The following is a 27,485-nucleotide window of genomic DNA, read 5'->3' on the forward strand; positions in this document are numbered from 1 at the left end:
TAGTTCCTTTGCCATAATCCGACTATTTTTTACCTTCAATCCGTCCAACAGCCTTGCTTTGCCTTTGTTGTCCTTCATCGTCAGCTCATATCTTCGTCCCTCTTTAATCCTGCACCCCAGAACAATTCCACATTCTTTCTTCACCACCGCCAACATTTCCATCATCATAACAGAATCCTTTCCTTGTATCTCGACTCCTATTGTCAAAGCCTTTTCATATCCTCCTTTTCTTTCCTTCACATTCTCATTCGGTCCCTCTGGTGCTTGTCCCTGCCCGACCTCCATTGTTGCCTCAAAAGAACCAAAACGGCCCAACGAAGAAATCCCCCAAACAGCAAGCTGCTGGGGGATTTAAAGAAACACTGATAACAAACTGCTATTCGAAAAAAAATCAAGTCTTTAGGCGAAAATAAACTGATTTTCCTGGCTTCAGAAGGCTCTCCAAACACAGATCAAGTTGCTCACAGGTGTACTCAGTCTGATCGTTAGACCACTACACCATCTCCAACCTACAAAATGTCAGGTGCTTTTGAGTAATTATTTTGTACTCTACCCCATGAAAATGTCAAAGTAAAACAGCAATGTAGGAGGATTGAGATTTGTACATGGAACATCAGCAATGAGAGTCTGATCTTAAGACCACTACTCCATCTCTCACTACCTTTTGAGTGCTCTTAAGTAATCCTTTTGTATTTGAACCTTTAAAAGCTAAAAATACAAAATAATTACTCAAAAGCACCAAGAGCCATCTATGTAGAGAGATGGTGTAGTGGTCTAGACACTCGACTCTTGGTGCAGAGCTTCTATCTTCAAATCTCACACCTCCTATGTTGCTGTTTTACTTTTACATTTCTTTCAAGGTTAAAATACAAAAGAGTTAGTCAAAAGCACTAGAAAATGCATCTAGTGGTCTAAAAATCAGAGTTCTCGTACAGATCATTGTTGTTGCTTTTCAAGGTTAAAATACAAAACTACTATTCAAAGCACCAGATAAAGTCTGCTGTGGGAGATGGTGTAGTGGTTTAAACATCAGACTTCAAATGCAGAGGTCACATGTTCAAATCCATTCCTGTAGTGCTTTGACCTTTTCAAGGCTAAAATAGAAGAGAACAACTAAAAAGCACCAGGAGCTATCTATGTTGAGAGATGGTGTAGTGGTCTAGACATTCGACTCTTGGTGCAGAGCTTCTGTGTTCAAATCTCACTCCTCCTATGTTGCTGTTTTACTTTTACATTTCTTTCAAGGTTAAAATACAAAAGAGTTAGTCAAAAGCACTAGAAAATGCATCTAGTGGTCTAAAAATCAGAGTTCTCGTACAGATCATTGTTGTTGCTTTTCAAGGTTAAAATACAAAAGAACTATTCAAAGCACCAGATAAAGTCTGCTGTGGGAGATGGTGTAGTGGTTTAAACATCAGACTCCAAATGCATAGGTCACATGTTCAAATCCATTCCTGTAGTGCTTTGACCTTTTCAATAGAAGAGAACAACTCAAAAGCACCAGGAGATACCTGTTGAGGGCCCAAAGGTGCCTTGGCTCAATGGTATGGTCGCTTGATCGGTTGTCCCTGTTACAGGCAGGTTTCAGACAGGTTCAAGTCCCATGCCCAAGGTACACGGAGGACCATTGTGGAGGCGTCTCCCTCCCCCTGTTTCCTGAGAGCTAAAGGTGAGGGGTTATATCTGAAAGAACTCTGTCCAACTAAAATTTTACTGAAAAGAATTCTTACCTACATTCTGTGAGAGCACTGGGGGAATTTGAGAAAATTGAGACAATTTTTGCCTTAAAAAGGTCAATGTACTCCACTGTAGGTTGAGTGGGATTAGAACATGGAACCTCTTCACTGAGAGTCTGAGTATTAGACCAGTAGGCCACCTCTCACTGTAAATGTGTTCTGGTGCTTTTGAGTACTTATCTTGTATTTTAACCTTGAAAAGATCCAAGTATTAGAGCAGCAATTGGCAGGGTGCCTGGGTTTTGAACACAGAACCTCTGCATCTAAAGTCTGATCTTTTTTTTTTTTTTTTTTATCTTTTTATTTATCTTCAATATACAGGTCCACAATCACATTTATGCAGCATGGGAACAAACAAAAAATAAAGAACACTCATGATATTTGTCTCCCTCAAGTGGACATAATTCTTACAGCAACCAAACACCCAGAAACCCCTTGAAATCAACCCGTGGTCTGTGTCTCCCTCAAGTGGACACAATTCTGAACAGCAATCAAACACTTCACCAGTCAAACTTAATGCCCCCTGCCTCTCCTTCAACAACAAATGTGTTCCCACTCATAAAAAACTGTTTAACTCCCTCCCCTCCATATTTGCAAATTAACCCTACATCTCTCCTCATTAACGACTTGAATAAGTCTATAATTCCCACATTTCGTTTACATTTACAGAAGTAACAGTGGCCATGAGAGCAAACAAAAAAAAGAAATTAAAGCCAGACATTATGCACACATTTTACATCCCGCTCCGCGGCCCTTTGACCCTGCTCTCCCATGCCTTGTCTTTTTCTGCCTTCCTCTTTGCACGCAACCTCTGAGCCAACCCCTCCTCCCCAGCCCCCTTTTCCCCTTTCCCCCCCAAACCCTGTTGTCCACTCTCTCCATACCTCCACGCCATCTCGCTTTCAACTTCTTTATGTCCGATATCCGGCAGGAACTGCGACCAGTATCCCGCCGGCTTACTGCTTGGATCGCCCTTTCCCACTCCAGCAGCATCTCCATCCTTGGCAGTGCCCCTGCCCTGCCCGGCGGGCAGCTGGCTTCCACTACTAGAAAGCCCATCTCCATCCACAGCATTCTCTGGGGCTGGTGCCCCAGGCTCCGGTTCCTTGTCCTCTCTCTGCTCCTCCATCTCCTCCTGAGCCCCCCTTTCGCTGCTTTCCCCCTCATCGCCGTCTTCCTCCTTGCCGCCGTTTTCCTCCTCATCGCCGTTTCCCTCCTCATCGCCGTTTCCCTCCTCGTCACCGTTTCCCTCCTCATTGCCGTTGTTCTCCACATCGTCGATCTTCTCATCCTCTTCGCTGCTGTCCTCACCAAAAGAAGCCTCAGAAGCCCCTTTCTCTTCAGCATAGCAGATGCAGCTGTCTTTCAATGCTCGGCAGCCTCCACAGCGCCCACACTCTCTCGCGTAGTGTCCCTGGCCCCCGCAGTTATGGCATTTGAAGTCTGGGCAGTCCCTAAGTATGTGACCAGGCTGGATGCACAGTCTACAGACTTTGACCTGCCGGTCATGGATGACACGGAAATGTTCAACCCCCTCCAGCGTTTCGAATCGGGCAGAGTACGGCAATGATTTCACTTTATCTGTGAACTGTACCTTGAGCATTCTCGTGCCATCTGCAATACTTGTTCCAGGCCACATCCTCCTTCTCATTGGGGACAGAGGCCTCACTCCCCATATGGCCAACTTCTCTAAAATTGCACTGTCTTCAATGTATGTCGGCAGGTTCAAAAACGACACCACCAACTCATTCATTGATAGTTCCTTTGCCATAATCCGACTATTTTTTACCTTCAATCCGTCCAACAGCCTTGCTTTGCCTTTGTTGTCCTTCATCGTCAGCTCATATCTTCGTCCCTCTTTAATCCTGCACCCCAGAACAATTCCACATTCTTTCTTCACCACCGCCAACATTTCCATCATCGTAACAGAATCCTTTCCTTGTATCTCGACTCCTATTGTCAAAGCCTTTTCATATCCTCCTTTTCTTTCCTTCACATTCTCATTCGGTCCCTCGGGTGCTTGTCCCTGCCCGACCTCCATTGTTGCCTCAAAAGAACCAAAACGGCCCAACGAAGAAATCCCCCAAACAGCAAGCTGCTGGGGGATTTAAAGAAACACTGATAACAAACTGCTATTCGAAAAAAAATCAAGTCTTTAGGCGAAAATAAACTGATTTTCCTGGCTTCAGAAGGCTCTCCAAACACAGATCAAGTTGCTCACAGGTGTACTCAGTCTGATCGTTAGACCACTACACCATCTCCAACCTACAAAATGTCAGGTGCTTTTGAGTAATTATTTTGTACTCTACCCCATGAAAATGTCAAAGTAAAACAGCAATGTAGGAGGATTGAGATTTGTACATGGAACATCAGCAATGAGAGTCTGATCTTAAGACCACTACTCCATCTCTCACTACCTTTTGAGTGCTCTTAAGTAATCCTTTTGTATTTGAACCTTTAAAAGCTAAAAATACAAAATAATTACTCAAAAGCACCAAGAGCCATCTATGTAGAGAGATGGTGTAGTGGTCTAGACACTCGACTCTTGGTGCAGAGCTTCTATCTTCAAATCTCACACCTCCTATGTTGCTGTTTTACTTTTACATTTCTTTCAAGGTTAAAATACAAAAGAGTTAGTCAAAAGCACTAGAAAATGCATCTAGTGGTCTAAAAATCAGAGTTCTCGTACAGATCATTGTTGTTGCTTTTCAAGGTTAAAATACAAAAGAACTATTCAAAGCACCAGATAAAGTCTGCTGTGGGAGATGGTGTAGTGGTTTAAACATCAGACTTCAAATGCAGAGGTCACATGTTCAAATCCATTCCTGTAGTGCTTTGACCTTTTCAAGGCTAAAATAGAAGAGAACAACTAAAAAGCACCAGGAGCTATCTATGTTGAGAGATGGTGTAGTGGTCTAGACATTTGACTCTTGGTGCAGAGCTTCTGTGTTCAAATCTCACTCCTCCTATGTTGCTGTTTTACTTTTACATTTCTTTCAAGGTTAAAATACAAAAGAGTTAGTCAAAAGCACTAGAAAATGCATCTAGTGGTCTAAAAATCAGAGTTCTCGTACAGATCATTGTTGTTGCTTTTCAAGGTTAAAATACAAAAGAACTATTCAAAGCACCAGATAAAGTCTGCTGTGGGAGATGGTGTAGTGGTTTAAACATCAGACTCCAAATGCATAGGTCACATGTTCAAATCCATTCCTGTAGTGCTTTGACCTTTTCAATAGAAGAGAACAACTCAAAAGCACCAGGAGATACCTGTTGAGGGCCCAAAGGTGCCTTGGCTCAATGGTATGGTCGCTTGATCGGTTGTCCCTGTTACAGGCAGGTTTCAGACAGGTTCAAGTCCCATGCCCAAGGTACACGGAGGACCATTGTGGAGGGGTCTCCCTCCCCCTGTTTCCTGAGAGCTAAAGGTGAGGGGTTATATCTGAAAGAACTCTGTCCAACTAAAATTTTACTGAAAAGAATTCTTACCTACATTCTGTGAGAGCACTGGGGGAATTTGAGAAAATTGAGACAATTTTTGCCTTAAAAAGGTCAATGTACTCCACTGTAGGTTGAGTGGGATTAGAACATGGAACCTCTTCACTGAGAGTCTGAGTATTAGACCAGTAGGCCACCTCTCACTGTAAATGTGTTCTGGTGCTTTTGAGTACTTATCTTGTATTTTAACCTTGAAAAGATCCAAGTATTAGAGCAGCTGCTTTTGAGTACTTATCTTGTATTTTAACCTTGACCTTGAAAAGATCCAAGTATTAGAGCAGCTGCTTTTGAGTACTTATCTTGTATTTTAACCTTGAAAAGATCCAAGTATTAGAGCAGCAATTGGCAGGGTGCCTGGGTTTTGAACACAGAACCTCTGCATCTAAAGTCTGATCTTTTTTTTTTTTTTTTTTATCTTTTTATTTATCTTCAATATACAGGTCCACAATCACATTTATGCAGCATGGGAACAAACAAAAAATAAAGAACACTCATGATATTTGTCTCCCTCAAGTGGACATAATTCTTACAGCAACCAAACACCCAGAAACCCCTTGAAATCAACCCGTGGTCTGTGTCTCAAGTGGACACAATTCTGAACAGCAATCAAACACTTCACCAGTCAAACTTAATGCCCCCTGCCTCTCCTTCAACAACAAATGTGTTCCCACTCATAAAAAACTGTTTAACTCCCTCCCCTCCATATTTGCAAATTAACCCTACATCTCTCCTCATTAACGACTTGAATAAGTCTATAATTCCCACATTTCGTTTACATTTACAGAAGTAACAGTGGCCATGAGAGCAAACAAAAAAAAGAAATTAAAGCCAGACATTATGCACACATTTTACATCCCGCTCCGCGGCCCTTTGACCCTGCTCTCCCATGCCTTGTCTTTTTCTGCCTTCCTCTTTGCACGCAACCTCTGAGCCAACCCCTCCTCCCCAGCCCCCTTTTCCCCTTTCCCCCCCAAACCCTGTTGTCCACTCTCTCCATACCTCCACGCCATCTCGCTTTCAACTTCTTTATGTCCGATATCCGGCAGGAACTGCGACCAGTATCCCGCCGGCTTACTGCTTGGATCGCCCTTTCCCACTCCAGCAGCATCTCCATCCTTGGCAGTGCCCCTGCCCTGCCCGGCGGGCAGCTGGCTTCCACTACTAGAAAGCCCATCTCCATCCACAGCATTCTCTGGGGCTGGTGCCCCAGGCTCCGGTTCCTTGTCCTCTCTCTGCTCCTCCATCTCCTCCTGAGCCCCCCTTTCGCTGCTTTCCCCCTCATCGCCGTCTTCCTCCTTGCCGCCGTTTTCCTCCTCATCGCCGTTTCCCTCCTCATCGCCGTTTCCCTCCTCGTCACCGTTTCCCTCCTCATTGCCGTTGTTCTCCACATCGTCGATCTTCTCATCCTCTTCGCTGCTGTCCTCACCAAAAGAAGCCTCAGAAGCCCCTTTCTCTTCAGCATAGCAGATGCAGCTGTCTTTCAATGCTCGGCAGCCTCCACAGCGCCCACACTCTCTCGCGTAGTGTCCCTGGCCCCCGCAGTTATGGCATTTGAAGTCTGGGCAGTCCCTAAGTATGTGACCAGGCTGGATGCACAGTCTACAGACTTTGACCTGCCGGTCATGGATGACACGGAAATGTTCAACCCCCTCCAGCGTTTCGAATCGGGCAGAGTACGGCAATGATTTCACTTTATCTGTGAACTGTACCTTGAGCATTCTCGTGCCATCTGCAATACTTGTTCCAGGCCACATCCTCCTTCTCATTGGGGACAGAGGCCTCACTCCCCATATGGCCAACTTCTCTAAAATTGCACTGTCTTCAATGTATGTCGGCAGGTTCAAAAACGACACCACCAACTCATTCATTGATAGTTCCTTTGCCATAATCCGACTATTTTTTACCTTCAATCCGTCCAACAGCCTTGCTTTGCCTTTGTTGTCCTTCATCGTCAGCTCATATCTTCGTCCCTCTTTAATCCTGCACCCCAGAACAATTCCACATTCTTTCTTCACCACCGCCAACATTTCCATCATCGTAACAGAATCCTTTCCTTGTATCTCGACTCCTATTGTCAAAGCCTTTTCATATCCTCCTTTTCTTTCCTTCACATTCTCATTCGGTCCCTCTGGTGCTTGTCCCTGCCCGACCTCCATTGTTGCCTCAAAAGAACCAAAACGGCCCAACGAAGAAATCCCCCAAACAGCAAGCTGCTGGGGGATTTAAAGAAACACTGATAACAAACTGCTATTCGAAAAAAAATCAAGTCTTTAGGCGAAAATAAACTGATTTTCCTGGCTTCAGAAGGCTCTCCAAACACAGATCAAGTTGCTCACAGGTGTACTCAGTCTGATCGTTAGACCACTACACCATCTCCAACCTACAAAATGTCAGGTGCTTTTGAGTAATTATTTTGTACTCTACCCCATGAAAATGTCAAAGTAAAACAGCAATGTAGGAGGATTGAGATTTGTACATGGAACATCAGCAATGAGAGTCTGATCTTAAGACCACTACTCCATCTCTCACTACCTTTTGAGTGCTCTTAAGTAATCCTTTTGTATTTGAACCTTTAAAAGCTAAAAATACAAAATAATTACTCAAAAGCACCAAGAGCCATCTATGTAGAGAGATGGTGTAGTGGTCTAGACACTCGACTCTTGGTGCAGAGCTTCTATCTTCAAATCTCACACCTCCTATGTTGCTGTTTTACTTTTACATTTCTTTCAAGGTTAAAATACAAAAGAGTTAGTCAAAAGCACTAGAAAATGCATCTAGTGGTCTAAAAATCAGAGTTCTCGTACAGATCATTGTTGTTGCTTTTCAAGGTTAAAATACAAAAGAACTATTCAAAGCACCAGATAAAGTCTGCTGTGGGAGATGGTGTAGTGGTTTAAACATCAGACTTCAAATGCAGAGGTCACATGTTCAAATCCATTCCTGTAGTGCTTTGACCTTTTCAAGGCTAAAATAGAAGAGAACAACTAAAAAGCACCAGGAGCTATCTATGTTGAGAGATGGTGTAGTGGTCTAGACATTCGACTCTTGGTGCAGAGCTTCTGTGTTCAAATCTCACTCCTCCTATGTTGCTGTTTTACTTTTACATTTCTTTCAAGGTTAAAATACAAAAGAGTTAGTCAAAAGCACTAGAAAATGCATCTAGTGGTCTAAAAATCAGAGTTCTCGTACAGATCATTGTTGTTGCTTTTCAAGGTTAAAATACAAAAGAACTATTCAAAGCACCAGATAAAGTCTGCTGTGGGAGATGGTGTAGTGGTTTAAACATCAGACTCCAAATGCATAGGTCACATGTTCAAATCCATTCCTGTAGTGCTTTGACCTTTTCAATAGAAGAGAACAACTCAAAAGCACCAGGAGATACCTGTTGAGGGCCCAAAGGTGCCTTGGCTCAATGGTATGGTCGCTTGATCGGTTGTCCCTGTTACAGGCAGGTTTCAGACAGGTTCAAGTCCCATGCCCAAGGTACACGGAGGACCATTGTGGAGGGGTCTCCCTCCCCCTGTTTCCTGAGAGCTAAAGGTGAGGGGTTATATCTGAAAGAACTCTGTCCAACTAAAATTTTACTGAAAAGAATTCTTACCTACATTCTGTGAGAGCACTGGGGGAATTTGAGAAAATTGAGACAATTTTTGCCTTAAAAAGGTCAATGTACTCCACTGTAGGTTGAGTGGGATTAGAACATGGAACCTCTTCACTGAGAGTCTGAGTATTAGACCAGTAGGCCACCTCTCACTGTAAATGTGTTCTGGTGCTTTTGAGTACTTATCTTGTATTTTAACCTTGAAAAGATCCAAGTATTAGAGCAGCAATTGGCAGGGTGCCTGGGTTTTGAACACAGAACCTCTGCATCTAAAGTCTGATCTTTTTTTTTTTTTTTTTTATCTTTTTATTTATCTTCAATATACAGGTCCACAATCACATTTATGCAGCATGGGAACAAACAAAAAATAAAGAACACTCATGATATTTGTCTCCCTCAAGTGGACATAATTCTTACAGCAACCAAACACCCAGAAACCCCTTGAAATCAACCCGTGGTCTGTGTCTCCCTCAAGTGGACACAATTCTGAACAGCAATCAAACACTTCACCAGTCAAACTTAATGCCCCCTGCCTCTCCTTCAACAACAAATGTGTTCCCACTCATAAAAAACTGTTTAACTCCCTCCCCTCCATATTTGCAAATTAACCCTACATCTCTCCTCATTAACGACTTGAATAAGTCTATAATTCCCACATTTCGTTTACATTTACAGAAGTAACAGTGGCCATGAGAGCAAACAAAAAAAAGAAATTAAAGCCAGACATTATGCACACATTTTACATCCCGCTCCGCGGCCCTTTGACCCTGCTCTCCCATGCCTTGTCTTTTTCTGCCTTCCTCTTTGCACGCAACCTCTGAGCCAACCCCTCCTCCCCAGCCCCCTTTTCCCCTTTCCCCCCCAAACCCTGTTGTCCACTCTCTCCATACCTCCACGCCATCTCGCTTTCAACTTCTTTATGTCCGATATCCGGCAGGAACTGCGACCAGTATCCCGCCGGCTTACTGCTTGGATCGCCCTTTCCCACTCCAGCAGCATCTCCATCCTTGGCAGTGCCCCTGCCCTGCCCGGCGGGCAGCTGGCTTCCACTACTAGAAAGCCCATCTCCATCCACAGCATTCTCTGGGGCTGGTGCCCCAGGCTCCGGTTCCTTGTCCTCTCTCTGCTCCTCCATCTCCTCCTGAGCCCCCCTTTCGCTGCTTTCCCCCTCATCGCCGTCTTCCTCCTTGCCGCCGTTTTCCTCCTCATCGCCGTTTCCCTCCTCATCGCCGTTTCCCTCCTCGTCACCGTTTCCCTCCTCATTGCCGTTGTTCTCCACATCGTCGATCTTCTCATCCTCTTCGCTGCTGTCCTCACCAAAAGAAGCCTCAGAAGCCCCTTTCTCTTCAGCATAGCAGATGCAGCTGTCTTTCAATGCTCGGCAGCCTCCACAGCGCCCACACTCTCTCGCGTAGTGTCCCTGGCCCCCGCAGTTATGGCATTTGAAGTCTGGGCAGTCCCTAAGTATGTGACCAGGCTGGATGCACAGTCTACAGACTTTGACCTGCCGGTCATGGATGACACGGAAATGTTCAACCCCCTCCAGCGTTTCGAATCGGGCAGAGTACGGCAATGATTTCACTTTATCTGTGAACTGTACCTTGAGCATTCTCGTGCCATCTGCAATACTTGTTCCAGGCCACATCCTCCTTCTCATTGGGGACAGAGGCCTCACTCCCCATATGGCCAACTTCTCTAAAATTGCACTGTCTTCAATGTATGTCGGCAGGTTCAAAAACGACACCACCAACTCATTCATTGATAGTTCCTTTGCCATAATCCGACTATTTTTTACCTTCAATCCGTCCAACAGCCTTGCTTTGCCTTTGTTGTCCTTCATCGTCAGCTCATATCTTCGTCCCTCTTTAATCCTGCACCCCAGAACAATTCCACATTCTTTCTTCACCACCGCCAACATTTCCATCATCATAACAGAATCCTTTCCTTGTATCTCGACTCCTATTGTCAAAGCCTTTTCATATCCTCCTTTTCTTTCCTTCACATTCTCATTCGGTCCCTCTGGTGCTTGTCCCTGCCCGACCTCCATTGTTGCCTCAAAAGAACCAAAACGGCCCAACGAAGAAATCCCCCAAACAGCAAGCTGCTGGGGGATTTAAAGAAACACTGATAACAAACTGCTATTCGAAAAAAAATCAAGTCTTTAGGCGAAAATAAACTGATTTTCCTGGCTTCAGAAGGCTCTCCAAACACAGATCAAGTTGCTCACAGGTGTACTCAGTCTGATCGTTAGACCACTACACCATCTCCAACCTACAAAATGTCAGGTGCTTTTGAGTAATTATTTTGTACTCTACCCCATGAAAATGTCAAAGTAAAACAGCAATGTAGGAGGATTGAGATTTGTACATGGAACATCAGCAATGAGAGTCTGATCTTAAGACCACTACTCCATCTCTCACTACCTTTTGAGTGCTCTTAAGTAATCCTTTTGTATTTGAACCTTTAAAAGCTAAAAATACAAAATAATTACTCAAAAGCACCAAGAGCCATCTATGTAGAGAGATGGTGTAGTGGTCTAGACACTCGACTCTTGGTGCAGAGCTTCTATCTTCAAATCTCACACCTCCTATGTTGCTGTTTTACTTTTACATTTCTTTCAAGGTTAAAATACAAAAGAGTTAGTCAAAAGCACTAGAAAATGCATCTAGTGGTCTAAAAATCAGAGTTCTCGTACAGATCATTGTTGTTGCTTTTCAAGGTTAAAATACAAAACTACTATTCAAAGCACCAGATAAAGTCTGCTGTGGGAGATGGTGTAGTGGTTTAAACATCAGACTTCAAATGCAGAGGTCACATGTTCAAATCCATTCCTGTAGTGCTTTGACCTTTTCAAGGCTAAAATAGAAGAGAACAACTAAAAAGCACCAGGAGCTATCTATGTTGAGAGATGGTGTAGTGGTCTAGACATTCGACTCTTGGTGCAGAGCTTCTGTGTTCAAATCTCACTCCTCCTATGTTGCTGTTTTACTTTTACATTTCTTTCAAGGTTAAAATACAAAAGAGTTAGTCAAAAGCACTAGAAAATGCATCTAGTGGTCTAAAAATCAGAGTTCTCGTACAGATCATTGTTGTTGCTTTTCAAGGTTAAAATACAAAAGAACTATTCAAAGCACCAGATAAAGTCTGCTGTGGGAGATGGTGTAGTGGTTTAAACATCAGACTCCAAATGCATAGGTCACATGTTCAAATCCATTCCTGTAGTGCTTTGACCTTTTCAATAGAAGAGAACAACTCAAAAGCACCAGGAGATACCTGTTGAGGGCCCAAAGGTGCCTTGGCTCAATGGTATGGTCGCTTGATCGGTTGTCCCTGTTACAGGCAGGTTTCAGACAGGTTCAAGTCCCATGCCCAAGGTACACGGAGGACCATTGTGGAGGCGTCTCCCTCCCCCTGTTTCCTGAGAGCTAAAGGTGAGGGGTTATATCTGAAAGAACTCTGTCCAACTAAAATTTTACTGAAAAGAATTCTTACCTACATTCTGTGAGAGCACTGGGGGAATTTGAGAAAATTGAGACAATTTTTGCCTTAAAAAGGTCAATGTACTCCACTGTAGGTTGAGTGGGATTAGAACATGGAACCTCTTCACTGAGAGTCTGAGTATTAGACCAGTAGGCCACCTCTCACTGTAAATGTGTTCTGGTGCTTTTGAGTACTTATCTTGTATTTTAACCTTGAAAAGATCCAAGTATTAGAGCAGCAATTGGCAGGGTGCCTGGGTTTTGAACACAGAACCTCTGCATCTAAAGTCTGATCTTTAGACCACTACACCATCTCCAACCGAAAAAATGTCAGGTGCTTTTGAGTAATTATTTTGTACTTTACCCATGAATATGTCAATGTAAAACATCAATGTAGGAGGATTGAGATTTGTACATGGAACATCAACAATGAGAGTCTGATCTTTAGACCACTACTCAATCTCTCACTAACTTTTGAGTGCTCTTGAGTAATTATTTTGTATTTGAACCTTGAAAAGGTCCAAGTAATGTCCTATGGGAGGACTGGGATTTGAACATGGCTGCTCTGAACTGAGAGACCAATCATCAGTCCACTAGACCATTATGCAGGGTTGGCAACAACTGAATGTCAGAACCAATAAGATTTCTATTTCTATTTTTTTGAAGGGGGTAGGGGGGAGATTCCCTAAATGGGGTCTGAGGGTCCTCCCCCAAGAACTTAATTTTAACATATATATATATTTTCCTGTTTTATTGAATTTTTCACTAATGATTCACCATGCAACTCCTTGCAACAAAACTGTTCTAAGGTCAACCGCACCAACGCAACTCTTTGCAACCGCCATGATGGTTGCATGATGTTGTTAATCATTGGTGTCAAGGCATCATTCAAAGAACTTGTCTGCTGTCCGGGACAACTAATACATATTTAAACGTAGCCTACGGCTTGTGGTTTCATCTCTAAAGTGAGTCCCATCAAGGCGAAACACCCGGAGAAAAGTGAGTCCCATCAAGGCGAAACCTGGCGAAACACCCGGAGGAAAAAAAACCTCATGAAAATGAGGTCCAAGTCAGACCTCTAGAAGGCCAATCTGTCTGTAATCGAGAGATTCTAGGCTGACTTGGACCTCATTTGCATGAGTTTTTCTTCCTCCGGGTGTTTCGCCTTGATGGGACTCACTTTTTTCAGGTGTTTCGCCTTGATTTTAGAGAGAGAGCAAGATCTCACACCTTTCAACAAAAAGAACAATCAAATACCCCCCCCCCCATATCAAATAGCCAAGGAACTACAGTATAATGGCCGTGGCTGCAAATCAGTGGGTCTTTGACACATTAGCCTACTTATCACACAAAAAGTGTGAAATGAGAAATGGTAAAAGCAAAAGAAAAACCTACTACTAAGGCTACTTACAAATATGAAAAAGGGTGATAATCTCCTGTTTTGGGGTACATTCTGGAACAGGAGACATGGTCAAATAACAGGAGACTTCTTACTAAAACAGGAGGGTTGGCAAGTATGGTGAGAGATGGTGTAGTTGTATAAAGATCAGACTCTCAGTGTAGAAGTCCCATGTTCAAATCTCAGTCCTCCCACATTGTTGTAATGCATTTTCAACATTAAAATACAAAAGAACTTCTCAAAATATCTGTATTGGCATATGGTTTAGCTGACTGGTGATTGGACTCTCAGTTCAGAGGATCCATGTTCTAATCCGATTCCTACTAGGAATAAAGTTAATACCTCTGATGAGAGATGGTCTACTCTAGTGGTCTAAAGATCAGCCTCTCAGTGCTGAGGTTCTACATTGCTTTATTACTTGGGCCTTTTTTAAGGCTAAAATATAATAGCTTGTAGATCAGCTATATTGGCTTTCCGAAACCGTCGTATGACAAAGTACAAAATATGCCTGCACGTTACCGTGATGCATGAAAACTGTTTTCACCTGTACATATTTTGTTCTGATTGTATTGTATTGTGTACACTTCTGCTTTGGCAATGTAAACGTATGTTTTCTCATGCCAATAAAGCCCTTTGAATTGAATTGAATTGAATTGAATTGAATTGAATTGAATATGGCATAAGTGGTTAATGGTGATATGATACTCCTCTTGTCCTTTTTATTTTTTGATGGATTCATGTCAAAAGGATTGTTTATTTTCACCTGGGTCTACGTTTTGTCTGAACAATAATATACTAGTAAGACGCCTCAGGGCGACCTGGCCAGTGATGGAGACCCCTGGTACCCATATATGGAGATCCATACTGTATATGGAGATAGGCTGTGAGAGCCCAAACGCTTACTCCGTTATTCGTTATGTGAATGTCCTATGATGTCTTTGACATCTGACATCATACCCTTTTATGCCCAACATGGAGATCCCTGCCTTGGCCATATATGGATTCTGTTAATGTGGTATGTTGCCGATGTGGCCTCCATCATTCCAATATGAAGTCCTGTTAGATATGGGCTTAATATTGATGCCATCAGGGAACTCCATATTTGGGCATAAAAAGGGATTCTATTAGTGATGTCACCTGTGATACCTGTGATGTCACAGTGATGTGTCAGGGGAACCACAGTGTCAGGTGTTATAGAAAGACAGACAGACAGAGATACAGTCAAGCTGTGACGGTTCACATACTAAACTGCGACCTACGGTCGCAAATAAAGAAATACTTGTTTTTTCAGGTTTATCTAAAGCTATACTTTTTTTTAAATAGCTTATTTATAAAATAGGGCTGAAGTGGTTAACATTTGTTTTATAATATAATAATTTATGTCTGCAAAGTAACTAGTAACTAAAGTTGTCAAATAAATGTAGTGAAGTAAAAGTACAATATTTGGATCTGAGATGTAGTGGAGTAGAAGTAAAAGTTGTGGAAATTTGAAACACTCAAGTAAAGTACAAATACATAAAACATTTACTCATTTAAGTTCAGTACTCAAGTAAATGTAGTTACTTTACATCACCGGCGATACTGGGTTCTAAAAGCAATCTATTTGTTCTTTCAGAAGGCTGTTTATGGTGGGAGGATCAGCACTGACAACCTGGATTGATTATCAGTATTTGTTATGCCTCTCTACTGTTGCCATGACAAAACATGTCTACCTTTTCCCAGTGTGGGTGGCTTATTCCAACAATTGTGACACATTGGTAATTGACCTGTGAACTGTACATGCTTTACACATGTAATATGATTACAGTGAAAAGAACCCACCCTAGCATTCCTATCCTGGGCAAGTTGGCCGTTTGCAGGCAGGCTACTTTTGGTAACTGGTGGTCAATGAAGTATATTAAGTATTGAAGTATTAAACTTCAAGACAAAGTGCCATGAGCTGCAATTGCCTAAATGCAGTCAGACACAAATATGGATGAGACAAGTGAAAATAATTGGGGTTTTGTACAGCATTTGTACTTTATGAAATAGTGTAGACCAGAGAGCCAGAAAGGACTAGGTAGAGTGACATAACCTATGACATAAGTCATGAACCATTTTTGAGCCCAGTTTGTCATCTGTTCCTATAGTTTTATGAATTGGCTGTGAGCTGCCTGGGTGCCAGTAAATATTGTAATTAGTATAACCAGTAATTTCCTATAATATAGGAAATTACTATAATTTAATTTAATTGCTATAATATCCTATAATATAGGAAATTACTGATCATAATTTATATTAAATTTCCCACTCTATTGCCCACAGTTTCCACACATTAACTACAGGACTGCCCTTCACATTATCATCTCATTGCTGCATGGATTAATTCATTTAGGACATCAAGTAGAAGTCTGTCATACTTTTAGAGCTCTTGCTTCTGGTAACAAAGTGGTTCTTACCACAAACAAGTAATAGATGCCATTGGGTTTTGCTATATTTAACATTTTCAATTTTGTATGAAATACCCGAAGACTTTATTTCTATAATCAAATATTTTACCAAATTGACATTTATTATATTTTATAATATATATAAACTAGTAAGACGCCTCAGGGCGACATGCGCCCTCGCCCTTTGCGATGTCTTGGCCATCTGGCCAGTGATGTATATCGGACCAGTTACCCATATATGGAGACCCCTGGTACCCATATATGGAGATCCATGTACTGTATATGGAGATATGCTGTGAGAGCCCAAACATGCTTATTCAGTTATTCGTTATGTGAAAGTCCTATGATGTCTATGACATCTGAAATCATACATAAAATCCCTTTTATGCCCATACATGGAGATCCCTGTCTGTAGAACCAGCCACACAGATATGGGCTGTCTTGGCCATATATGGATTCTAGTGTGGTATGTGGCCGATGTGGCCTCCATATATGGGCATTCCCATATGAAGTCCTGTTAGATATGGGCTTCTTCTTAATATTGATGAAATCAGGGATCTCCATGTATGGCCATAAAAGGGATTCTGTTAGTGTGGTTCCCCTGACATCACAGTGACGTCAGGGCATGAATGTCAGAGCGGCTAACCCATAGACCATATCCCTGCTCTGAAGATCTGACATCACAGTGACATCACAGTGATGTGTCAGGGGAACCACAGTGTCAGGCGTTAGAGACATACAGACAGACAGACAGACAGACAGACAGACAGACAGAGATATGGTCAAGCTGTGAGCGTTCACATACTAAACTGCGACCTATGGTCGCAATAATACATCGTTTTTGATATTTAGATATATTTATATACAACTGGTAAATTCCCAGATATGTTCCACCATAGATGTGTCTAGTGTGTCTAAAACAATACTAAAGAATCAACGTAACTGGCACAGCAGGTGCAGGACCAACAGTGGAATAGGAAATGTAAGTCTCCACACCTATTAATTAAAAACTCCCCGTCAAGGCTTTATCATAAATTAACCTTTCGAAACGTTGATGTAAGCACAATTTCTGGACATTGCTACCTGACCCACCTCCGACAGTGTTATTAATTAATCAGTCTCTAGATTAGAACAATACTACTCTTGTCTTAGCCAGGCTCCGTTTATTTCTGTACAGCAGGATATGATCCAACAGACTTTGAACTCGTTAGAGACACAGTGAAGCATCAGGATTGTTCAGTCAAATCATGTCACGCTCTTTATTCAAACAAGACCTTGCACTCATAATATATTTACAGTACATATTATTTTATAGTAGTTACAATATTTTACAAATCATGAACAATGAAAACACAACTAATAACTAATAAAACATATAATGTTAAAGTAGTGTACATCCCACTTACCATATAAAACATACCGTGGCAAAAAAGAAGAAGACAAATATTGCACTTAAAGCTCCAATTAGATTTTAAGTAAGTGAATGGATAGCCTCACTACCAAACCTATAACAAAATACTAGCTTTTGATAAAGATTTTAATCGCTTTTCTCTTTTTACGAATAATTTCACTGGAATAAAACGGACCTATATTTTGATTTATGGTGGAGTAAGAAAGTATAAAGCATATATTCCATCTACAAATCAGTGAGAATATATATATCCCTAAATCTACAGTATACCTAAATCTACAGTATACTGTAGATTTAGGCTAACCCATAGACCATATCCCTGCTCTACAGTATACTGTAGATTCAAAACAATCCTATGTTGGGCTTTTATTTTATTTCTTTTAAAAGGGGGGGAGAGAGATAGAAATGTATCACTCTTGTAGCAAGTTAGGACGGAGTTAGTGATTAATCAGTTTATATGGAGGGATGACTGATCCTTTTCTTTGCTGATAATCATCTGTGTTTTTTTATAGTGGGCGGTTCTTTACTGTAGGTTATAGATAAACTATGGGTTGCATGTGCGTGCAGTGAAATGCAAGTTTATTGCTTTTAAAACTAAGAAAAGCTCAACTTTAATTGATGAGTTCTATACAATTACATATCTTAAAAAAAAGATTTAACACGTTGACAGTGGAGAAAAGAACCATCTAATGTATATTATGTTGCTGCTCACTTAAAAATGGTTGACAATATGGTACCAATATCTTTAATTATTTGTAACTGTAAATTATTTGTATTATTACAGTACTGTAAGACCACAATGGAAATTATCCCTGGGGCTTTATTGTGTTTTTTGTCATCCTCCATTTTTAATGCATCTGATGACTGCAGTGTTATATGCAATGTTTTTAATCATCAAATGAATCAACCACATGAACCCTAGCCATTATGTCATAATAGGCCAGAATTCAGCAAAAATAGACGATCTGATTGGCTATTTTTTACTAAGATTTGGAGTGGAGGGGAATAATAGAGGGCCAAGTATAGACTCCTGGGGGACCCCGGTCAATGAAGTATACCTATGGTTCATAAATGTATTCTTCCTATACTTTTGTTCAGAGATCAACTGTAAAACCATTGTCATCCCCAGAATCCCCTGCTTGATCCTGTATCTTCACCTCGATTCCACTGTCCATATCTGCTATAGAAGCCTTTGGGATGGACATGGACGAGCTGTCCTCATCATCGTCCTCCCTATCGCTCAAGGACTCCTCCTCCTCATCATCATCGTCATCATCCTCTTCTCCATCTTGCTCTCTGCCATCTGGGATGATGACCACCTCGTCCTTGGCATCAGGGTCGATGTCCTCCTTGAACCAGACAGATTTGTAGCCCTCCTCGTTGCGCCTCTCCTTGGTCAGGATGGGTTTGACCTCCTTCTCGCTGTCAGCTTTGTCTGAGTCTGTCATGCTCACGTTGTCGTCCAGGAGAGAGTGCAGGGGAGCTGTGGACTTCATAATGATCTCCTCCAGAGGGACGTCCTTCCCAGTCCCCTCCTCTTGAGCAGGGGAGCCTGCACTGTCGGCATCCTCGTCGTTCTGGAAGCCCTCGTTGGTGTACTGAACACCCTCCTTCATGCCACCTGAACCCTGGCCCAGCTGGAAGTAAAGCAAGAAAAGGCTAATACCGGTACTCAATGTGAAGTCAAACTCGCTAAATGTGAAGTTATCCTGAGTAGGACTGTATTTATTTATTTAATATTTATTATAACATTTTTGTAACCCTGGATAAATGAGCAGGCCGTGTTTTTTCATATGCTTTTTCCATTTATTTTTAATAATGTTTTTTATTAAAACGTGGCAATCAACCAATTGGGGGGGTTATTTAAGCTCTCTGACCCCGGTCTGTTGGTATGCTCCCACCGCCACCCCAGCACCACCACAGTGGACTCTGCAATTAGTTCTGTTCCCCATGGCCATGGGGGGGTTGTGTTATTGTATATCTCCCTGCTCTTAATGGTTAATGATGGTTGTCTAATTGTGCTGAGCAGGGAGAAAAATGTAACAGAGACTGAACGCCAAGAGAAAAGATTAGATTCGCACTTGTACTAGCACATTCTATAATAGAATATTGTTTCAATCTGTTGGTGAGGTATGTGACTGAATGGATATAGTTGAACTCACAGAGCTTCGGAAGAGGCTGGCCTCAGTGATCTTCTTCCAGGCTGTCTTCCCCTTCTGGAGTTGACAGACCAGGACTCCAATGACCACCATGCTAATGAACAGCAGCACCGCCAGGCTGGCGCCCAGCGCAGCCATGTCCTCTGGTCCATACCCACCCGACGGGTTGACCACTCCTTCTGCAGGGTTAAGCCATTAACACCACCATTTTAGATCTTAGCTATCCAAATATAGCAGATATACAAGCTCCTAGCACGAGTTTGTAGATCTGCTCATATTACAAATTCTTGAAAGTTTGTCAAATGAATATATATAGTTTTTAAGGTAACAGTTTTTACCTTGACATTTACAATTTGACAAAAGTTCCAGAACCACTGATCAAGCAACATAAGTTTTTCAGAAAACTCTTAGCATTTAGAAGACAGTTGTAGAATTGGTATTAATGAGTTAATAAACGTAGGACAGTTTACCTGTTTTAGGTTTAGAAATAAAAGAATTTGAATAACATGTTCTCTGTTCTTATAAAGAGATACACACATTTGGGGTTACTTGGTTGTTTCATGACAACATTCCAAAAATGTGCGGTGCAACATTTAATTGAAGTAATTGATTAAATCAGTTGTTTAACAAAAGAAAACAAAAAAAATACTCAGATTGTTTTCTTTGTGATTCAGTAAGCATCTAAATTAAAAGCTCAAATGTGTCCTTTCTTAGGCAGCGCATTGTGACGTATTGTCACGTATAATAAAATAGGATGTAAGTGGTTAATCAGACTAACTGATTAGTTATACATTTTCCATTTGTTTCCTTTGTGTCGATTCATTGATACATTAACATTTGTATTTAAAAAGCACATTTCTCAAATAGTTGCTTAATCTAAAAAGTATCAATAGTTGCAGCACTAGAAGCAGTGGCCTAAGCAGCATGAAGCTCCTTGGTGGATGTGTGTGTCTACCTGTGGGAGGATGGGCTGTATTAGCAGTGGGTAGGCTGGTAGCAGGAGTTGGGAGGTCAGTGGTAGCAGGAGTTATTTCGGTTGGACCAGGTGTTAATTCCGTAGTACCAGGAGTTAGTTGTGTAGTACCAGGAGTTATTTCTGTGGTACCAGGAGTTATTTCTGTAGTACCAGGAGTTAGTTGTGTAGTACCAGGCGTTATTTCTGTGGTACCAGGTGTTAATTCTGTAGTACCAGGACTGACGCTCGTGGTAGGGATCCCTAGCAGGAGAACAGGGGGTTTTGAGTCTAGGGCTGTGTCCAAAATCACCTACTCATTATAGAGACTGCCGCTGATTTCCGCGTTCGCGTCCATGGCCGCGTCCCATCTGCGGACGCGGCCCCGCGTCTGCGGCCGCTTTTTTCGTGTCTGCGGCCGTGGACGCGGAAATCAGCGGCTCTTGGTGGAAGCATTGTGAAAAGTACGGTACAACCAGTACAACCATCATACATACTGTGGCGCTGAAAGAAAAATTATGCTTATTCTGGCATGCAGAATTTGTAATTTTTTCTCTCTCGATTTGTTCACTATCTAGTCCCCCCTATATAGGCAGCAGGAAGTAGTGAATGAGTGAGTGATTTTGGACACAGCCTATGCCTGGTTTCCTTGTTTGCTGTCCTCACCAGCCCAGCATTTGTCACACACACATGATCAGCAGGCTCAGCAATAGCAAAGCAGGCATTGGGGCCGACAAATATGGATAAGGAAGCAGAAGAATATTGCATGTGATCATAGATTATCATTTAAGCTGCGTGTTCTTTGTCACCAATGTTTTGGCATTCAAGTTTTCTATTAGAAACATGCTTGAGCATGAGCCTATATCACAGTAATATAAACATTGTATTTATTTGAAAATAAATGGAAAACAGGCAATGCCAGTTTATTCTATTGCAATATAAATTGAGGCTTTACCATCCTACCTGATGTGACTTCTATTCTAAGTCCTGCTATAGCTGTTTCTCCAGTAGCTGGGTCCGCTGCCTCCACCTTAACGTGAAATTGAGTTCAGAGCTGAAGTGAAATGGGTTAACACTGGTAAACACTTAACCACTTAAAGGAGCACTTCATACATTTTCATTCTTATCTTCGTATAGTTGATCTTTTCAACCTTATCTTCATATAATTGGCCCTCTCCTCACTAATGCTCATGGAAAGTTAGCATGCTGAAATAGAATTAATTGTTCTTGCATTAATGAAATAAAAAAAGACAGAAAAAGGCCATCTCTTAATGAGTATTAGCGAAGACCTATTATAAGATAGGTTGAAAATGTATGAAGTGGTCCTTTAAGTCCGATTTGATTAGAAATAAGAAATCATACGTTTCAAACGAAAATAGACAATCCACAAGCTGATATATGTTTTACATTTTGGCTTATATTGTCATGTCCAAGATAAGGACGCCAGCTTGGAAGTGGTTAAACTAGCATGATGCAAAGTGGACAGTGAACTCACTTGGAAGGTAACAACACCAGAGGGGAGATCTTTTGTCATGAACAAGTAGCCTTCTATCAAGGAGAAATCGGCACTCCCAGTTCCCACAATGTCATACTTAATGTCAGGATTCACACCCTGAAACAAAATAAAACAGCATTGTAACATAAATCAGGTGGTTGTGAGAATGAACATCGAAGTTCTCATTTATCACGCGTGTTTCCAGACTGTTCAACCCAGAATAAGGAAGATGTTGTATTTCTATTCCGTTGTATTTTACCCCGACATAATCAGCATCCTTAGCCTGAATCCTGAGCGGAATGTTGTCATTGTCTGGATCCACAGCCATGGTACCCACTCCAAGGATGAAACAGCTGTATTGGTCTTTCTCAAACCGCGGTGGGTTGAGAGTCTTGTTGAGAGTCTGAACACTGATAGAGACCGTTGTGGTGGCAAATTGAAAGACATTGACCTTCTGTGTAGCCTGGAATTTGAAGACATACTGTGTAAGATTTTAGTTTTCAAATGATGTGCTTCTCTTTTATAATGAGATCTACTAGATCTACTATCTTTGGTGCGTGACACTGGTGCATAACAAAGTATAAATCAGCATAAATTCTTTATTCTTTGTGGGATTCCGTTGACTCATAATGGTTAGTGGTGATAAGACAGGCTGGTGAATGCATGTAGAATCAATGTATAATTTATTTACCAACACAGTCATTTGAATTGGGCCTGCAACGTCTGCCGCTCTTGTCATTGTTATGTTTCCACTGTTGGTATCGATTCGAAACAGGCCTGCTTCGTTTCCTGGTTAACATGCACAGAATATCAGTCGTTACAAGATGTTACGCTGCAGTGGGAAGAAAGAACTGAAAGTACTGTACTAGCAGCAACATACCACTTAGAATTTTGTACTCTATCTCTTCCTTTATCCCAGAGTCGCCATCAATGGCATAAAGCGGTCCTGGATCCAGAGGTAAGGCACCTTCCTGCAAAGAGAATCAGACTATGGTCAATGCCATCTACAGACGCTTATGGTTTACAATTGTATTTATGGATTTCGGATGTAATACAAAACTTTACATTATCATATTACATCAGCAGTGCTCTTGCAGACAGCAGTTAGTTCAGAGATGCTTTTATTATTTTTGGGGGACAGTTCACATGACCGTGATTAGAGTGCAAATTAGTACACAATCAATATACTAGATCTTTCTATTGCATGGTAATTGCCATGGCTAATACATAATTACATTTAGTTTATTTGATACCTGACAAATTTTAAGATGTCAGATATCTAAAGAAGCAGATTGTCACTGTCTCCATAATTAAACTTTTTATGTTTGTTTGTAAATGTATGCCCTACTACCGGTACTTCAATGTACAACAAAAGTAGCAAAAATAGTCAACCTACAACTTCAACAAGTTCACAGCATGTCACATTGCGATGTATTGTGAGCTTTTAGATCTGTTATTTTTGCTACTTTTGAAAAGCTTTCAAAGTAAAAGTTAAGTGTGTCTTTGGGTAAATAATAATTTGATCCATTGGAACACATCTTTCTTTCTTTCTTTCTTTCTTTCTTTATTTCTTTATTTCTTTATTTCTTTCTTTCTATTTTTTTCCTTTCTTCTTTTCCTGACAAGTAGGCTGAATGGTTTTGAACATACAGTACAAGGATTCCACCTGACAGTGACGCTATAGAAGTGGTCATGAGATGTGAGGTGTTTTGCTGGGACAGGAATGTACCTCCTGTTCGGTTAAGTTGACACTTCCTGTGTAGCCTGTTCCCAAGCATATTTTGCCCCCTTCATATGGGTCACACGGTATGAACCGTGGAGGTCGGTTGTCAATGTCCTGGATGGTGACATGGATGGTGGCTGTGGCCGTGTATAAAGTATCCTATACAGGAAAGGAAAATAATACACACAACTTGGTATTATTGGTATTATTTTCTTCTTATTATAACCACCATCTGACTCAATCAGATACTTTGGTTGAGTGTGAAATCAAAGGCACGCCACCACAACTAGCTGTATTCTATAAAGACGTTTTACTTTAGTTTGGCTATTGAACCATATACCTAACCCTTCTGTGTTGTTCTCTTACTGTTGTTGCTGCTCTAACACCTACATTTCCCTCTGGTGATCAATAAAGGTTTATATTACCAGAGGAATTTGAATACCAAACAAGTCCATGATGAATTAACTCGGGAATTAAAAAAAGAAAAAATCCTGTAATTTAAGTGAGATACATAGTTACGATATAACAGAAAGCAATGCTTTGATCTAAGCCACTATAATTGTATTACATAATCAAGTAATTGATTAATTAATTCAATAATACATTTGAGAAAATGTAAATCTTAAGTGTTGGAGTATTAATATTAACAAAAGATTATCAAGTTAAGAAAGACCCAATAAAACTGTAGGTGAGATCGAGACTGTTGAAGTGTGGTCTGGGGTCCATTACTCACCTGAGCATACAACATCAGTGTCGCTTTTTTAATCATGTCATAGTCGAGGGTTTTTGTGACAATAATGTTGCCACTGGTGGGTGATTGCATGGTAAACCCCTCCTGTGGAAAATGCAGAGTACAAATCATTTTGAGATCTTCCCAGTGGTAGGCTGCAAAAACCTGTGGTTACACTATGAGCATACAGGTACAGTAGGAAAAAAAAAACAACAAAAACAGGTCTTACAGGCTCTGATGTTAGACGGTAGTAGATTGGAGAGCCCGGCGACAGGTCTGCATCTGTGGCTGTGTAGGTACCAACAACTGTGTCTTTAGGCAACAGCTTTTAAAAAGTGGGGACAAGTAAACACTGTTACAATGTGATGGTTGGATGGATTGTGATCCAAAGTACATGAAGATTTGAAAACTGATGAACTCACTTCTTTGACAGGGAGAGAGTACTCGCTTTGATTAAATGTTGGAGGGTTATCATTCACAGCAGTCACCTCAACATAAATGGTTAGTGGACGCTGGAACAAAGAATGTTGAAAGTTGAAAGTCACTTCCTTAACCTTAAGTGGTCAGTGAAAATAGGCCTGTTCCCAACGGGAACAACGAAAGTCAAGAACAAGCTAGTTAAGCCCGTCTGTCTGTGTCCGCTTTATACCCGTATATGGATATTCAACAGGACAGGGGTTTTGTCAATATCTTGGGGCTTGGTTCTGAACAACCGGATCTCCATATGCCTATATATGGGCATTTTGTTTGGATCGGCGATTCTGGACCAAGCCCCCAGAACCGGGAGCTCTGATCGAAGCTCTGCTGTCTTGGTGGCTGACTCTGGTAATGCAACTTTACTTGACCAAGCAGGGGCCCATTACATGAACGAGCGAAAACGGTTTTGACCACTGGCCTCGATTCATGAGCCTGTGCACGACGTTGAGCACTGAGCCGGACACTATTACGCATGCGACGGTATACTGCACGTGTGATGGGGCCCCTCCCATACAGGTATAATATATAAATAGAGGGCGGATTGCCCCGCCCACAGCTATTGATTTCAATGCAAGTTGCTCAGTGGTATTTTAAGCAACCAGTCGGAAATACCTCGATTAGCACTGAAAAGGAGGCCAATTTTGCGGGAAGCGTTGAGCACCGAGCAGGTACACTAGGCCGGGTACGCCGTAGCATTAGCGTTAACCTTTTAACTGCTATCCCAGGTTTGACCACCAGGCGAAGGCTTCTTCAATACTCTATCGTGGTTCTGGGGGCTTGGCCCCTCCGCGTCATCAAACCAAACGTGGAAGAAGCAGTAAATGGGAGTATGTACTGGGTGAGCAAGTCCATTGTAATGAATGGGCAGGGATTTCGTTTTCCACTCTAGGTATATTACTCCGATCCCACGGTTCTCCAGATACGTGAACTACAGACGTACACAGACGGACAGACATTTTGCTCATTAGGATATTGGTAATCTAATAATATTACCCAAATTATTACAACCATAACAAATCACAGTGGAATAATATCCAAGTGCTTTGATCCACACATCAGTGCTTGATGTGATTAAAATCCTTCTTACCGTGTTGTTGCATAAAATGGAAACACTGATGACTGGGTTCGCTAATGCTGGGTTCTATAAACAAAACAAGAATGCAAATACATATATGCCTGGTTTGCTTTAAGTCAGCTATAGAGTAAAGTTTGAAACTTTGAATATCGTATACAAATGAGAATAATTTATTGAGCACTGCACAGCATAAACAAGGGGTGGGCAACCTCGGGCACATTTTCTTTCAAGGTTGAGTGATAGTGCCAGACAGTAAAAACAAGCCCTGCTTTTATGTTTTATTATAGATTGCTAATTAGAATTTTAAAAAGCATAGAATAATTTTGAATAAGATACATTCTGACTATCTTTGCACATCAAACAATAGTGGTTAATAATGGTTGTTTTCAATTGCTCACTCTTGTAGCCCACCCTGGCATACCCAGTAGGTAACTAAAAAACAGTCTAATCACTTCATCAATAGTGGTATAGGTAGAAATTCTACTACACATAAATTGATCATTGGATGTGGGTAGCCTTAATTCATATATTGCCTTGCTTACCTCATAGTCCAACACAACTCTTGCAACTAGATCAGTGCCATTGATCTCAAATAGATCCTGTGGTCTTGTGAGAGTCAGAGTCACCCCTTCCATAATGTTGATACTGGTAACAACTTGTCCAATGGTGTTGTTCTCTGGTATCTTCACCAGACCAGGACCGCTACATACTGAACATCAAATGTAGGACAGTTATGATTTTTTTTTTTTTTTGAGGGGCTTTTCAGCTTCATGTACACAGTAGAAAGAGACAGGAAAGTTGGGGAAGAAGAGCGATAGCATAGGCCAGAGGTTCTCAAACCTTTTCTGGACCCACCACTGACCATTCAACACAGCAACCTACAGTATGGGCTGCCATGTCAGATGGATGGGCTGTATATATTTTCAGAGGAGCCTATGCTTGTTTTCACAATATCAATCGATTGTGTTCTGTCAAGGTTTATAATTAAAATACCTATTTGTTGGTAATAAAAATACAAATATCAAGTAAAAAACACACACACACACACACACACACACACGCACGCACGCACGCACACACACACACACACACACACACACACACACACACACACACACACACACATGAGTAAGTAGGGAATTCATTTACGAAAAAACAACAGTGATATATATTTTTATTTTGTAAACAATAATGTTATATTATCATTAAAATCGTAGTGTTTTGCCAATTATTTGGGGACCTACTTGCAATGTCCACCAGTGGGTCCTGGCCCACAGGTTGAGAATCGCTGACATAGACATTACAGGAGACAGAATCAAACGTA

At 41.5% G+C, this 27,485-nt stretch overlaps 1 protein-coding gene across 1 annotated transcript; it reads right to left on the reverse strand.

Moving 5' to 3' along the window:
• Positions 1-18,644: 18,644 nt before the first annotated feature.
• Positions 18,645-26,796, reverse strand: LOC308294439 (uncharacterized protein; the record flags this gene model as incomplete). The annotated part of the gene is made up of 6 exons (XM_080737172.1): positions 18,645-19,187; positions 19,713-19,888; positions 23,037-23,127; positions 23,886-24,038; positions 24,839-24,934; positions 26,704-26,796. The coding sequence occupies 6 exons, from the start codon at positions 26,794-26,796 to the stop codon at positions 18,645-18,647; spliced, it is 1,152 nt and encodes a 383-aa protein (XP_080593298.1).
• Positions 26,797-27,485: the final 689 nt, after the last annotated feature.

The sequence above is a fragment of the Nannobrachium achirus genome (assembly GCF_963921795.1).
Source record: "Nannobrachium achirus genome assembly, chromosome: 11".
NCBI lineage: Eukaryota > Metazoa > Chordata > Actinopteri > Myctophiformes > Myctophidae > Nannobrachium > Nannobrachium achirus.